The sequence below is a fragment of the Hyla sarda genome, chromosome 3 (genome assembly GCF_029499605.1).
Source record: "Hyla sarda isolate aHylSar1 chromosome 3, aHylSar1.hap1, whole genome shotgun sequence".
Lineage (NCBI taxonomy): Eukaryota > Metazoa > Chordata > Amphibia > Anura > Hylidae > Hyla > Hyla sarda.
This window is the reverse complement of record NC_079191.1, coordinates 161,071,202-161,083,841: the sequence shown is the minus strand read 5'-3', so window position 1 is coordinate 161,083,841 and position 12,640 is coordinate 161,071,202. Positions and strand designations below refer to the sequence as shown.

General features: G+C 40.8%; 1 protein-coding gene across 1 annotated transcript in view; it reads left to right on the top strand.

Annotated features, from left to right (window-relative positions):
* The window catches only part of OPA1 (OPA1 mitochondrial dynamin like GTPase), a 99,463-nt gene that overhangs the window by 68,645 nt on the left and 18,178 nt on the right, over positions 1 to 12,640 (top strand). Inside the window, 13 exon segments of the mRNA XM_056565396.1 lie at positions 1,188 to 1,260; positions 2,169 to 2,284; positions 2,541 to 2,605; positions 3,157 to 3,233; positions 3,730 to 3,837; positions 3,839 to 3,881; positions 4,026 to 4,178; positions 4,813 to 4,921; positions 5,288 to 5,367; positions 5,449 to 5,589; positions 5,938 to 6,054; positions 7,959 to 8,052; positions 8,509 to 8,619. Coding sequence (XP_056421371.1) covers positions 1,188 to 1,260; positions 2,169 to 2,284; positions 2,541 to 2,605; positions 3,157 to 3,233; positions 3,730 to 3,837; positions 3,839 to 3,881; positions 4,026 to 4,178; positions 4,813 to 4,921; positions 5,288 to 5,367; positions 5,449 to 5,589; positions 5,938 to 6,054; positions 7,959 to 8,052; positions 8,509 to 8,619 — 1,287 coding nt within the window.

Genomic DNA, 12,640 nt, shown 5'->3' with positions numbered 1-12,640 from the left:
TGCAGTACTCAGCTGTTTCCTGCAGATTGAATAGAGCAGCAATGAGCAGACTAAACTGCCCCTTTATTTTAAACGGGCTTTTACGACTCTCGTTCCCTTGATCAGTATATATCACAGTCAGACCCCGCCGATCAGACATTTATTATTAGGGATTACCCTTATAAGGTTATTTGATATGTTTGTGTGTGATACCTCTTTTTGTGATATTGTATAGTGTAGGAAGTCAGATAAAACAATCTAGAATTGTTTGCTACACATATAGAGGGACATTTATTATTGGCTTTACACAATTTCAATGTTCTAAATGTCCCTGCAAATTTTGGTCAATTTTTTTGCACAATTTTCGGTAGATCATCCTTCAAAGAAGTCTATTGTTTGGTGCACTATACCCCACTTTTTGCAGTGGAGCTGTATTTATTATTTGCGCAAAATTTTTTAATTGTTTCTTTTTTTTTTTCCGCAAACCTACACCACCTGATAAGACACGTATAAAAGTGTCAGATGCCAGAGCACAAAGCTTAAACCAGTCTCTGCAGCTCACTGGTTTCTATAATTGAGCAAAATTGATCAAGCCCTGTCCACCTTTTTGGTAAATTTTGAGCAACTATGCAAAGAATACACTAAACAAACAGGGGTAAAATCTTTAATACCAATATTGATAAATGTCCCCCACAGAGTGTATACACCAGCACTGAAGCATGGCTGATTCCAGAGGGTTAAAAGAGCACATAAAATAGCAACACTTAAAATCCAGGTGGTGCTCTGCACAAAGATAAGTCCACAGTATTTTACAGTATATAAGATAAAGATCAGTGGCACTTACCAATATAATTTTATTCCAGGGGTCTCAAACTGGCGGCCCTCCAGATGTTGCAAAACTTCAACTCCCAGCATGCCTGGACATGCCCAGACAGCCATTTGCTGCAGCTAATGGCTGTCGGGAATACTGGAAGTTGAAGTTTTGCAACATCTGGAGGCCCCCCAGTTTGAGACCCCTGGTTTATTCAGTAATTCAGCAAGCCATTAAACATCATTGTGGACTTGCTGCTTTTCTGCATCCTCCATGACGTTTTGTGGCCTTCTATATTATGGGAATAAGTCTTTTTTTTTTTTTTTTTTTACAGTGGCATTTGTGAGAAGGATTGTTAATTATCTACAAACTCATTGCTATGTTTTATTTTTCATAGGCAACTCTAATGAAAGTATTGACTCCATCAAAGACTATGAAGAGGAATTCTTTCAAGGGTCAAGTCTCTTGAAGTGAGTTTAATTTTTTAACTACAACCATCTTACCTACTATGTTCAGCTTCTGACGGACTTCATAGAATGTAGTGTGCCTGGCAAAAGTTTTCATTGGTCTCAGGATACAAAGAGATCCCCATGATAAAGAGAATGAGTGGGGAGAAGCACCAGTAATGCGCTTTACTCCTTGTCTCGCATTGATCGCTGTCCAGCTTCTAATGATAGTGGGGGTCTCAGCATGATGCGGATCCTTTACCTGTGACCCCACCCTAAAGAGGACCTATTACCAGGGGATGGTGATGAACCCTGTTTTTTTTTTTTTTTTTTTTTTTTTTTAACAGTATAAACTAGTTGGCATAAAAATAAGGAATCCTCTAAATATAACTTAAGAAAGTAAAATAATTACTAAATAAAGTCTGTTGAGTGAAAAGGCTTATTGACATCCATTCTCAAAGCAATGTGCAAATGGTCATGGATTTTCTATTGGGACACAGATTTCCTGCAGACCTCAATGAGTAATCCACATGGAATCTAATGGAAAAATATTAATTGTGCTCAAGACATAACACTATGGGGTGCTCCTCTGCTCAGCGCTTAGAACGAACTGTTCCGAATGCTGGAGCCGGGAGCTTGTGACATCATAGCCCTGCCCCCTCATGATGTCACTCCCCACCCCATCAATGCAAGTCTATGGGAGGGGGCGTGACGGCTGTCACGCCCCCTCCCATAGACTTGCATTGAGAGGGCGGGGCATGGTGTCATGAGGGGGGCAGGACTATTACGTCACGAGCTCCCAGCTCCAGCATTCGGAACAGTTCATTCTAAACGCTGAGCAGAGGAGTACCCCTTTAAGGACGGAGCGAATGATTTTATGATCTGCACAAGTTGTTGCATTAACTATTACATTTCTGTGGTTAACCTTCCAGGAAAGGGATGCTCAAGGCTCACCAGGTGACTACTAAGAATTTAAGTCTTGCCGTTTCTGATTGTTTTTGGAAAATGGTCAGCGCTTCAGTTGAACAGCAAGCTGATGCTTTTAAAGGTAACATTCATGGGGGGCAAGTGGCAGCTAAAAAATCCTAATAGTTGGTTAGCAAATATGGCACCCAAAATATAGATTTATCTTTCTTACAATTAGCCTATTTTATTTATTTTTTAAAACATGTTGTCATGTTTTACTTAGAATATATAATCATGCTGATCTGTTAGCTTGTTATACTCCACAACAAATTGCCTTTCAGTTCTGATTTTAAAGTGTTGGTTACATCTCACTTTATTATATTTTACTTGTCTTGTAGCAACTCGCTTTAACCTTGAGACGGAGTGGAAAAATAACTATCCCCGATTACGGGAACTTGACAGGGTAAGATCTATTGTGTTCATTGAGTGGTATGTTTATTACAGCCTTGCATTTAGTCTTAATGAGATTTTTTATCTTATTTTGTATAATTCATAACTACTGGAAATCGCTTCAGTAAAACTTACTGTTTTAGACCAGACCTAGGCAACCTTGGGCACTGCAAATGTTTTACACTACATCTACCATGATACTCTTCCAGCCAAAATACTGCCAGAACATCATGGGCGATGTAGTCCATCTGCAGTGTCAAAGGTTGCCTATACGTGTTTTAGACAGAGGCTTCTCTTTATTCCAATTTCTAATCACAGGACTCCAGGAAGGGGAGATGTAAGTTACTGTATGCAGGATCCTTACACTGCAGCTTTGAAATGTATCAGAAAATGGCATTATTTAAAGGGGTACTCTGGGGAGCCTAACTATCCACAGGATAGGCAATAAGTGTCTGATCGCAGGGGGCTGACGGCCCCCACCCCGTCCTCCATTCTACTGTACCATTTTACTGCTGACAGCTTAGATATGTTAGATTTGTTAACATTTTATTTATTTTCCCATAGAGTGAACTTTTTGAAAAAGCCAAAAATGAAATCCTTGATGAAGTTATAAGCCTTACCCAAGTTACTCCAAAACACTGGTACATCCATATTATTTAAATATTCCTGTTCTTTGTGATACCTTTGATCATCTTTTGGTGTTTGGATGTATCTAAGCAGTGGGGAATACCATGCATATCCAAGGATGGACCCAATAGGAATGCTTCTGTTCCATCAGTGAAGGGTGGGCCGTCAGGTTGTGTGGAAATATTTCAGCCTCAGTCCAATATCTTTTGCACTAACTCATAGCCACATTTACAGAGGGAGTTCTAAAATATATATTATGTTACTTTGAGCTTTATATAGCATCTCATCTTGTGGTGCAAATCTCAATGTATGTCACCCTAAATATTTGCATACATTACCATTGTCTGGTTACCCTTTTATTCTGACCTGATATAAGAGAAGTTTATCAAGTTACATTCAGACTCGTCCAATAGAAAGTTAGCTTGTATACTAAGTTGTGGGGACAAATGCTCAAATATGGTTGGCGAGGTAGAATTTAACTTTTCTATACTAATATTTTATTTCCAATAGGGAAGAGATTCTTCAGAAGACACTATGGGAAAGAGTGTCCACTCACGTGATAGAGAACATCTATCTTCCAGCAGCACAGACCATGAACTCAGGGACTTTTAATACTACTGAAGCAATGGACTGACAAGCAGCTGCCTAATAAAGCAGTGGAGGTTAATATATTTGTTCTCTTTTATCATACATTTCTACATATAGCAGTATGTTGCAATACTGCTGTTCTTAATGGAATGGATGTACAGAAAACTGAATAATGAGCATGCATTTGACCTTCATTACCATTATTTTTACATTCTTAGGTGGCGTGGGAAACCCTTCAGCAAGAATTTTCCCGCTTTATGACTGAACAGAAAGGCAAAGAACATGATGACATATTTGACAAGCTGAAAGAGGCAGTAAAAGAAGAGAGCATCAAGAGACATAAATGGAACGAGCAAGCAGAGGATAGCTTGGTATTTTATCATTTCATTTCTTTACATTAATAGCCACCATCTCACTTTAGCACTCGCACGTTTTTGGGAGCTATCATTGCTATGCTTACTGTTACAGTAAAGATCTGATTTATAGACTGACTATAGTTAAGTTTTCCATATATATTAAGAAGTTTTTCAGTTTTTTTTTTTTTATTGATGATGGACTTTCCTGGGGATAGACCATCTCTTTAACCCAGCTAAATTAGGGGTTAATGCGCCTGTGCAAGTGCTGCAACCTCTTCACTGCCTACTAGGCATAGCTCCATACATTCAGTAGTGCCTTTGCTTGTATTGCAGCTCTTCCCATTGAAGTAAATGGGATGAGCTACAATAACAGGTACAGCTGCTACTGACTGTAAAGAGCTGTGTTTGATAGGAAGTAAAGAGCCTGCAGCTCTCACATGAGTCTCAGCTTATCATGGATTTGCTGGGAATCTGATTCCCACCGATCACTTATTGATGACTTATCATGATGAGGCTATCAAAAAATCTCCCCAAAAACCCCCTTCAGGGTATGTTCACATGTGTCAGGGTCTGTTCCTGTGAACATACCCCAATTCAGAAATAGTGGGATACATTTCCTTTGAACTGTCTCCATTGTTTTTTGTTTTAGAGAGTTATCCAGCACAATGCGTTAGAAGACCGTTCTATCTCTGACAAACAGCAGTGGGATGCAGCAATCCATTTTATGGAGGAAACCCTGCAAAGTCGTCTGAAAGATAGTATGTTGTTAAACCTGTATTTCTATAGAAATAACTTTAAGGGGCTGTTTGGTATTTTTGTTTATGTCAAAGGCTAGCTTAAAAGTAGAACATATACTCACCTGCCCCAGTTCCCTACCGCTGCCATCTGGATGGTCTCAGGACACCCTGGTCCCCATTGGCTTAAGTGGGCTTGTACATTGTGCTGAAAGAGAAAACAAGAAGTGCTAAGCAGTTAGGACCTTCTGCATGGTCGTGGCAGTGGGCTGGGGCAGGTGAGTATAATTCTTTAGTTTTTAGTTTTTTTGTTTAGTTTTTTTTAAAACCAACCTGAATAAAAAATGCTATTTTAGACAACCCCTGTAACATAAAGTCTTTCCTTTGCAGCTGAATCGGTCATTCATGATATGGTGGGTCCAGACTGGAAAGAGAGATGGGTCTCTTGGATTTCACGTAGTCCAGAACAGGTAAAGGTCTTTTAAAATATAAATGTTTTAAAACTATCCCTAGGTCTGCACTTTCTCTGAAATCTTTATTTTCACTTAAAGAATATACGAAATGAAACTAAAAATGAGCTTGAAAAGATGATGAAAATAAATGAAGACCATCCTGCATACCTTGCCAGTGATGAAGTCACTACCGTTAGAAAGAATCTGGAGGCCCGGGGAATAGAAGTGGATCCAGTTTTGGTAAGCACTATATGAGGATATAAGTGAATGTTACAATTTTTATTCTTTACCAACATAAGTGTTAAAGAGTAGCTCTCATGATCTTGTTACATTTTATAGTCCTCCCAGTTCACTGCCCCCATCATGATAAACCACCCCCTGCCTTTATTTTTATTATTTTTTAGTTTTCTACCTTGATATTGCTCTGTATTTTCTGCTCAGTCTCAGTCAGATTCACAGACTGGGAAGGGTCTTTAACCAGCAGGTCAAAGAGGTCAAACTAGGTACTGCTAAAAATGTTTTGTAATAATTATCTGGTGACTTAGAATTTCTTTATCCATCATGGGTTTGCTGTCTGTTATATTCTAGATCAAAGACACATGGCACCAGGTTTACAGGAGACATTTCCTGAAAACTGCTCTTGGTCACTGTAATCTGTGTAGGAGAGGATTTTATTACTATCAAAGGCACTTTGTAGATTCTGAGGTAAGTGAGCTTTTGCTTTTAAAATTTTATTCAACTGTGAGATGTATATGAAGTGTTTTTGCTTTCTTAATAAGTTTTTGTACTTTATTGGATCAGTGGCATATGTCTTGGGATGACTGGAGATCACAGGAACCAGGGATCGACCGATATCGTTTTTTTAGGGCCGATACCTAAAATCGGTGGAGGTTAGGGCCAATAGCCGATAACTTATGCCGATATTCCGGTATAAGTTATTGGCTATTTATCCCCCCGCGACACCGCTGCAGATCATTGATTTAAAGCGGGCGCTTTAAATCAATGCACTGCAGTGGCTTTTGCGGTGCCATAGGCCGCCGCCGCCACCACCCGCTTCTCTCCCCCTACCTGTCAGGGTGGTCCGGGCCATCTATCCTTCCTGTAGTGTCCGGCGGCATTCCTGGTGGAGGGTGAACCGGTCCGGGCTGTCCTTCTTCACCGGTGGTCATCTTTTCCACTCCGGGCAGGCTCCGGCCCAGTAACGCAGCATAGACGCCGCTGCGCAATGACGCCCGTGCGCAGCGACGCACCTGACGTCACGGCGTAGCGGCGTCTATGCAGCGTAGTAGGCCTGAGCCTGCCCAGAGTGGAGATGACCCCCTGAGAAGGACAGCCCGGACCGGTTCACCCTCCACACGGAATGCCGCCGGACTCTACAGGAAGGATGGATGTCCCGGACCACCCCCATTACGGGTAAGTAATTTTTTTTTTAATTGACTCGGAGGGTGGGGGAGGGGCCCGACCGGTATAGCGGTATGGGCAAAAATCCATACCGTGGGAGAAAAAAAAACGGTATCCGGTTCATACCGGTATACCGCCTAGCACTACGGTGGGGGGTGCGACGCGGTGCGGTGGGTCGGGGGGCGGTCGCGGTGCGGCGGGTCGGGGAGGGGGGGCAGCAGCGGTGTGGTGCGGGCTGTGCGGGGGGCGGGGCATTATCGGCTTATCGGCAAGGTAATTGCCGATACCTATAATGCCCAAAATCGTGATTATCGGCCGATAATATCGGCCATACCGATAATCGGTCGATCCCTAGCAGGAACGTTTACTGCGACTCACTCTTGAGCCCTGTGTCTGAATAGTAGTGGAGAGGCCACTCCAGTCTATAGGGTACCCAGCAGTCAGACCCACAAAGATCACCCATTAATGGTGTTGTCTAGAATTGTAGGCTCTCTCTGTCCTTAAAAGAGCTAACATTCTAGCCTAAATAACAAAAACATAAAATTGTTCCTTGTCTTTTGTATAGATGTGAGGTGTGTAAACTAAGACAGTAATTGCATCTGTTTTATCATTTCACAGCTTTATATTGGCAGCCTGGGGCCTAACAAAGACTACTAGGGCTGTATGATATGAATGCCTCTTGAGCTATACAATACATTTGCTGAAAGGTCCTTGTGCATTTAACATGCTCTGATAGAAAATAAGATGAAGACAATGATGATTTCCATAAAAAGTATTTATCATAAAAAGCCTGCGTTGCTTTACAGTTTGCACTACTCTCACTACTTGCACTACTGCTTACCGGCCACCTTGGGTTTCCAAAACAGCCCGGAAGAGGCCTCTTTAATCGGATTTGGATAGACATCTAGATATTGGTCCCACATGGGGGGGACCTTATCTTCTGAAAATATGGCAATTATGGCTTAGGGTTATGCCATAAATGTAGAGTTCTAAATTCTTCTTTAAAGCTATAAAAATGTTATAGAAAAAAGATATCCTTTGCCGTTACCTTAAACGTTAGACTGTCAAAGTTCCATTACACAATAGGGATGTGTGTGTATTGTGTGTGTGTATATTGTGTGTATATTGTGTGTATGTATATTATAATTATTGGGCTTGTGGTGGAAACTTCTCAACATTTTTCTTAGTGATTTCTATTAATATTCTAGTTGGAGTGCAATGACGTGGTCCTATTCTGGAGAATACAACGGATGTTGGGAATTACAGCAAACACTTTAAGGCAACAGCTAACAAATTCAGAAGGTATGACTTGAAAAATCGTCTACAAAATGGCTACAGAGTTATTTTCTTGAAAGTTGAATGTAAAAGTAATGATATAGCAGCAGAGCCGCAACAGGTTTGATTCATGTTAAATGATGGTAGATATATACAAATACAATAATGAGATGTATATACAATTAATGGCCGCCAACAGTGAGGATGTATATGTGGATGTAAATTGGGACTCCTAATCTCTGTAGGAAGGCTGAAAAAAAGATGGTGAAATGACACTGGGTGTCATAAGAACTGAAGCAAAGATCCAAACTCACCCTCATTAGACTGTACATTATGTATTATTGAGGATACCATTGGCCATTCAAAAGGTTGTCCACTTAGTAGTAACCCCTGGGTAAATGCCACAGTGTATTGTATGGTCACCAACTAACTTACTATTTTATTCCTATTATTACTCAGATGTTTCTTATCTCTTTCAAACAGTAAGACGTTTAGAGAAGAATGTAAAAGAGGTCTTGGAAGATTTTGCTGAAGATGGTGATAAAAAGCTTAACCTGCTTACAGGAAAGAGGGTCCAACTAGCAGAAGATCTTAGTAAGTTTAATATTGCTGTATCTTTTCACCTCTCACAATGCACTGTTGTCTGACATATGTAGACACTTTACTTTGGGGAAATGGCTTATAATTATAGGGGTATTCCGAATTTCTACATCTTATCCAAAGGATAGGGGATAAGATGTAGAAAGTCGGAATACCCCTTTAAGAGAGTATACATGGCTATTTTAGTGAATGTTCTACAAACAAGTATTTCATACTTGTGCTTCTCTTAGCACAGTCATGTCTTATAAAGATAGTTGGCTATTTAAACCAAATTGTAAACCTAAAAAATTATTGAGAACTAATATGATGACTCTGATTTTGGATTGTAGATATAGAAAAGTTTATGCATTGTGTTGTCATATAGTTATATAAAGAGTGCATTAACTGTAAATATCATTGTAAAACACTCAATACAACAGCTTTTTAGAAATGTGGGAAACTTTACTATATGCCTTGACGTCTTTTGCTATGTTGTGTTCCTAATCTGTTCTGTCATTTATTTTTCATTCTACTTTCTATGGACAACATACCAAAATATATGTGCTGTACTTTCAGGAGCCTTGGTTTAAAAAAGTTTTCTCATCTGATAGAGTGATGATATACAGTCATTGCCGTAAATATTGGCATCCCTGAAATTTTTCAAGAAAATGAAGTATTTCTCACAGAAAAGGATTGCAGTAACACATGTTTTACTATACACATGTTTATTCCCTTTGTGTGTATTGGAACTAAACCCAAAAAAAAGGAGAGCAAAAAGCAAATTGGACTTAATGTCACACCAAACTCCAAAGATGGTCTGGACAAAATTATTGGCACCCTTTCAAAATTGTGGGTAAATAAGATTGTTTCAAGCATGTGATGCTCCTTTAAACTCACCTGAGGCAAGTAACAGGTGTGGGCAATATAAAAATCCCACCTGAAAGCATATAAAGAGGAGAGAAGTTCACTTAGTCTTTGCATGTGTGTCTTTGTATGCCACACTTAGCATGGACAACAGAAAGAGGAGAAGAGAACTGTCTGAGGACTTGAGAACCAAAATTGTGGAAAAATGTTAACAATCTCAAGGTTACAAGTCCATCTCCAGAGATCTAGATTTGCCTTTGTCCACAGTGCACAACATTATCAAGAAGTTTGCAACCCATGGCACTGTAGCTAATCTCCCTGGACCTGGACAGAAGAGAAAAATTGATGAAAGGTGTCGACGCAGGATAGTCCGGATGGTGGATAAGCAGCCCCAAACAAGTTCCAAAGATGTTCAATCTGTCCTACAGGCTCAGGGAGCATCAGTGTCATCGAGAACTATCCGTCGACATTTAAATGAAATGAAACACTATGGAGGAGACCCAGGAGGACCCCACTATGGAGGAGACCCAGAAGGACCCCACTGCTGACACAGAGACATAAAAAAGCAAGACTACATTTTGCCAAAATGAACTTGAGTAAGCCAAAATCCTTCTGGGAAAACATCTTGTGGACAGATGAGACCAAGATAGAGCTTTTTGGTAAAGCACATCATTCCACTGTTTACCAAAAGTGGAATGAGGCCTACAAAGTAAAGAACACAGTACCTAAAGTGAAATATGGTGGAGGTTCAATGATGTTTTGGGGTTGTTTTGCTGCCTCTGGCACTGGGTGCCTTGAACGTGTGCAAGGCATCATGAAATCTGAGGATTACCAATGGATGTTGGGTCTCATTGTACAGCCCAGTGTCAGAAAGCTGGGTTTGTATCCGAGATCTTGGGTCTTCCAGCAGGATAATGACCCCAAACATACGTCAAAAAGCACCCAGGAATGGATGGCAACAAAGCGCTGGAGAGTTCTGAAGTGGTCAGCAACGAGTCCAGATCTAAATCCCATTGAACACCTGTGGAGAGATCTTAAAATTGTTGTTAGGAAAAGGCGCCCTTCCAATAAGAGAGACCTGGAGCAGTTTGCAAAGGAAGAGTGGTCCAACATTCCGTCTGAGAGGTGTAAGAAGCTTATTGATGATTATAGAAAGCGACTGATTTCAGTTATTTTTTTCCAAAGGGTGATCAACCAAATATTAGGTTAAGGGTACCATTAATTTTTATCCAGCCCGTTTTTTGAGTTGGGTGTGACATTATGTCCAATTTGCTGTTTTTCCTCCCTTTTTTGGTTTAGTTCCAATACACACAAACACAAAGGGAATAAACATGTGTATAGCAACACATGTGTTACTGCAATCCTTTTCTGTGAGAAATACTTTTTCTTGAAAAATTTCAGGAGTGACAACATTTACGGCCATGACTGTATCTCTAGGGTGCGCTGTTATCACATTTTAATCAGTGGGGGTCCTTCTCCGGTACCACCACTAATTGTGCAACACCTTTCTGAGTTTTTCTCTGCACAGTGGTGCTCCGATTAAATTCTTGCAACAGTTATTCCCATCTCATGAAATGATGGCATATCTCTAGGATGTGCCATCGCTTTATTTTTGGTGGAGGCTCTGACTTCTGGGATCTCTACTAATTCGAAAAAGTGCTGGGCACCCTTCTTGAGGAACTACAGGATTTAGTTAGGTAATGTCTGGCATCTCAAAAGTTTCTGTATGGGGTCTGGCTGGCATAAAAAAAAAAAAGTTATACTCCCCTTCCCAAATCCCCCTCCCCATGTGTCTCACTGGATTCTGGTTTTGTTCGTCAGTGCTTTTTGCACTAAAAATGTACCCATGTATCCAGTCACTGCCCATAGTGGTAACCCACCTAAACCAGAGATTTACTGAATGGGCAATTCCAGTTTGTCCAGCTGAAATTAGGAAGCCCTGCATGGGGGACTTGGCACAATCAGGATATACCGTATTCCTCAGTACTGTACAGAGACTGTGGCGATTCACATCAGTCCTTGTCCTCAGTGGGGGCTCACAGTCACATTTTTTTTTGTGTCAGTAATGTGATGACTTAGGGAGGCTACTTCAGTTTTCCAGCTGAATATTGACTTAATATCTTATTGTGTTCCATTGACTATACTGTGGTCACTCTGTGTCAGCCAATAAAATGACCCCTTTCCTTTTTCTCTTTATCGTTCTTATCATTAATTCATCCTCTTCACTAATATGTTGTGTGTAGCATTGTCGTGCGCACTTGTCTAGACATGTCTGCCTCGTGTGGAGCTAATGATAATTACTAGTGTTGCTATGTGACATCCCTGACTCTTTTTAATGTGTTTTATGATGTGTATTGCTAAGTGATGTTATCAGATGCTGTGTTGTGTTTCCAGTACTTAACAGACTGTTGTTTGTCCTTCAGAAGAAATAATTTGTTGTAGTATTATGTAGTATGGGGCCCTTAACTAAAGGAATACCAAACCCTGGAGCCGTAGCCTCCAGCTGTTGCAAAACTACAACTCTCATCATGCCCAGGCAGCCGAAGGCTGCCTGGGCATGTTGGGAGTTGTAGTTTTGAAACAGTTGGAGGCGTAAAGATTGGGTAACATTGCTCTAGATATTTGTTACAGACCTGTACGGTGTGGAAATACTAGGGATGTGTAGTGGTACACATGCTGTGTATGGTGCAGTGATAGATGTAGTACTTACTTTGTGTCTGTGAGTTGTGTTATGCTGTATAGCATGTTCAGGACACCTGTATATTGTGTGCATGGTATATGTAGTACTGTGCAGTAGGATCCGGAAAGCGATCTCTTGTTTCTGCGTGGTGTATGTTGTGCTGAGGAGAACGTTTAGGTTACCCTGTGTATGCAGTGTCCATGGAAGGTTGGTGGGTGATGAGAAGCTGCAGAAAATGCTATAATGTCTGAAGATTAGAGAAAAATATCTCCAAAATAAAAAGTAAACAGTCATTGGTGTCACCCACACTAACCTGTTGGTACAGGCTGATAGTGCGGATAACACTGATGATAACGATACTTGCCTGTCCCCGATCCATGTTCTTGTTCGCCATTATGTTATTCTATGTTAGGCTTGGTGCGCGGACGGAGTTCCAGGAGCACGCTGACGTAACTCACTGCTGCTTCTTCAAGCCAGCGTGCAGCCAGGCCG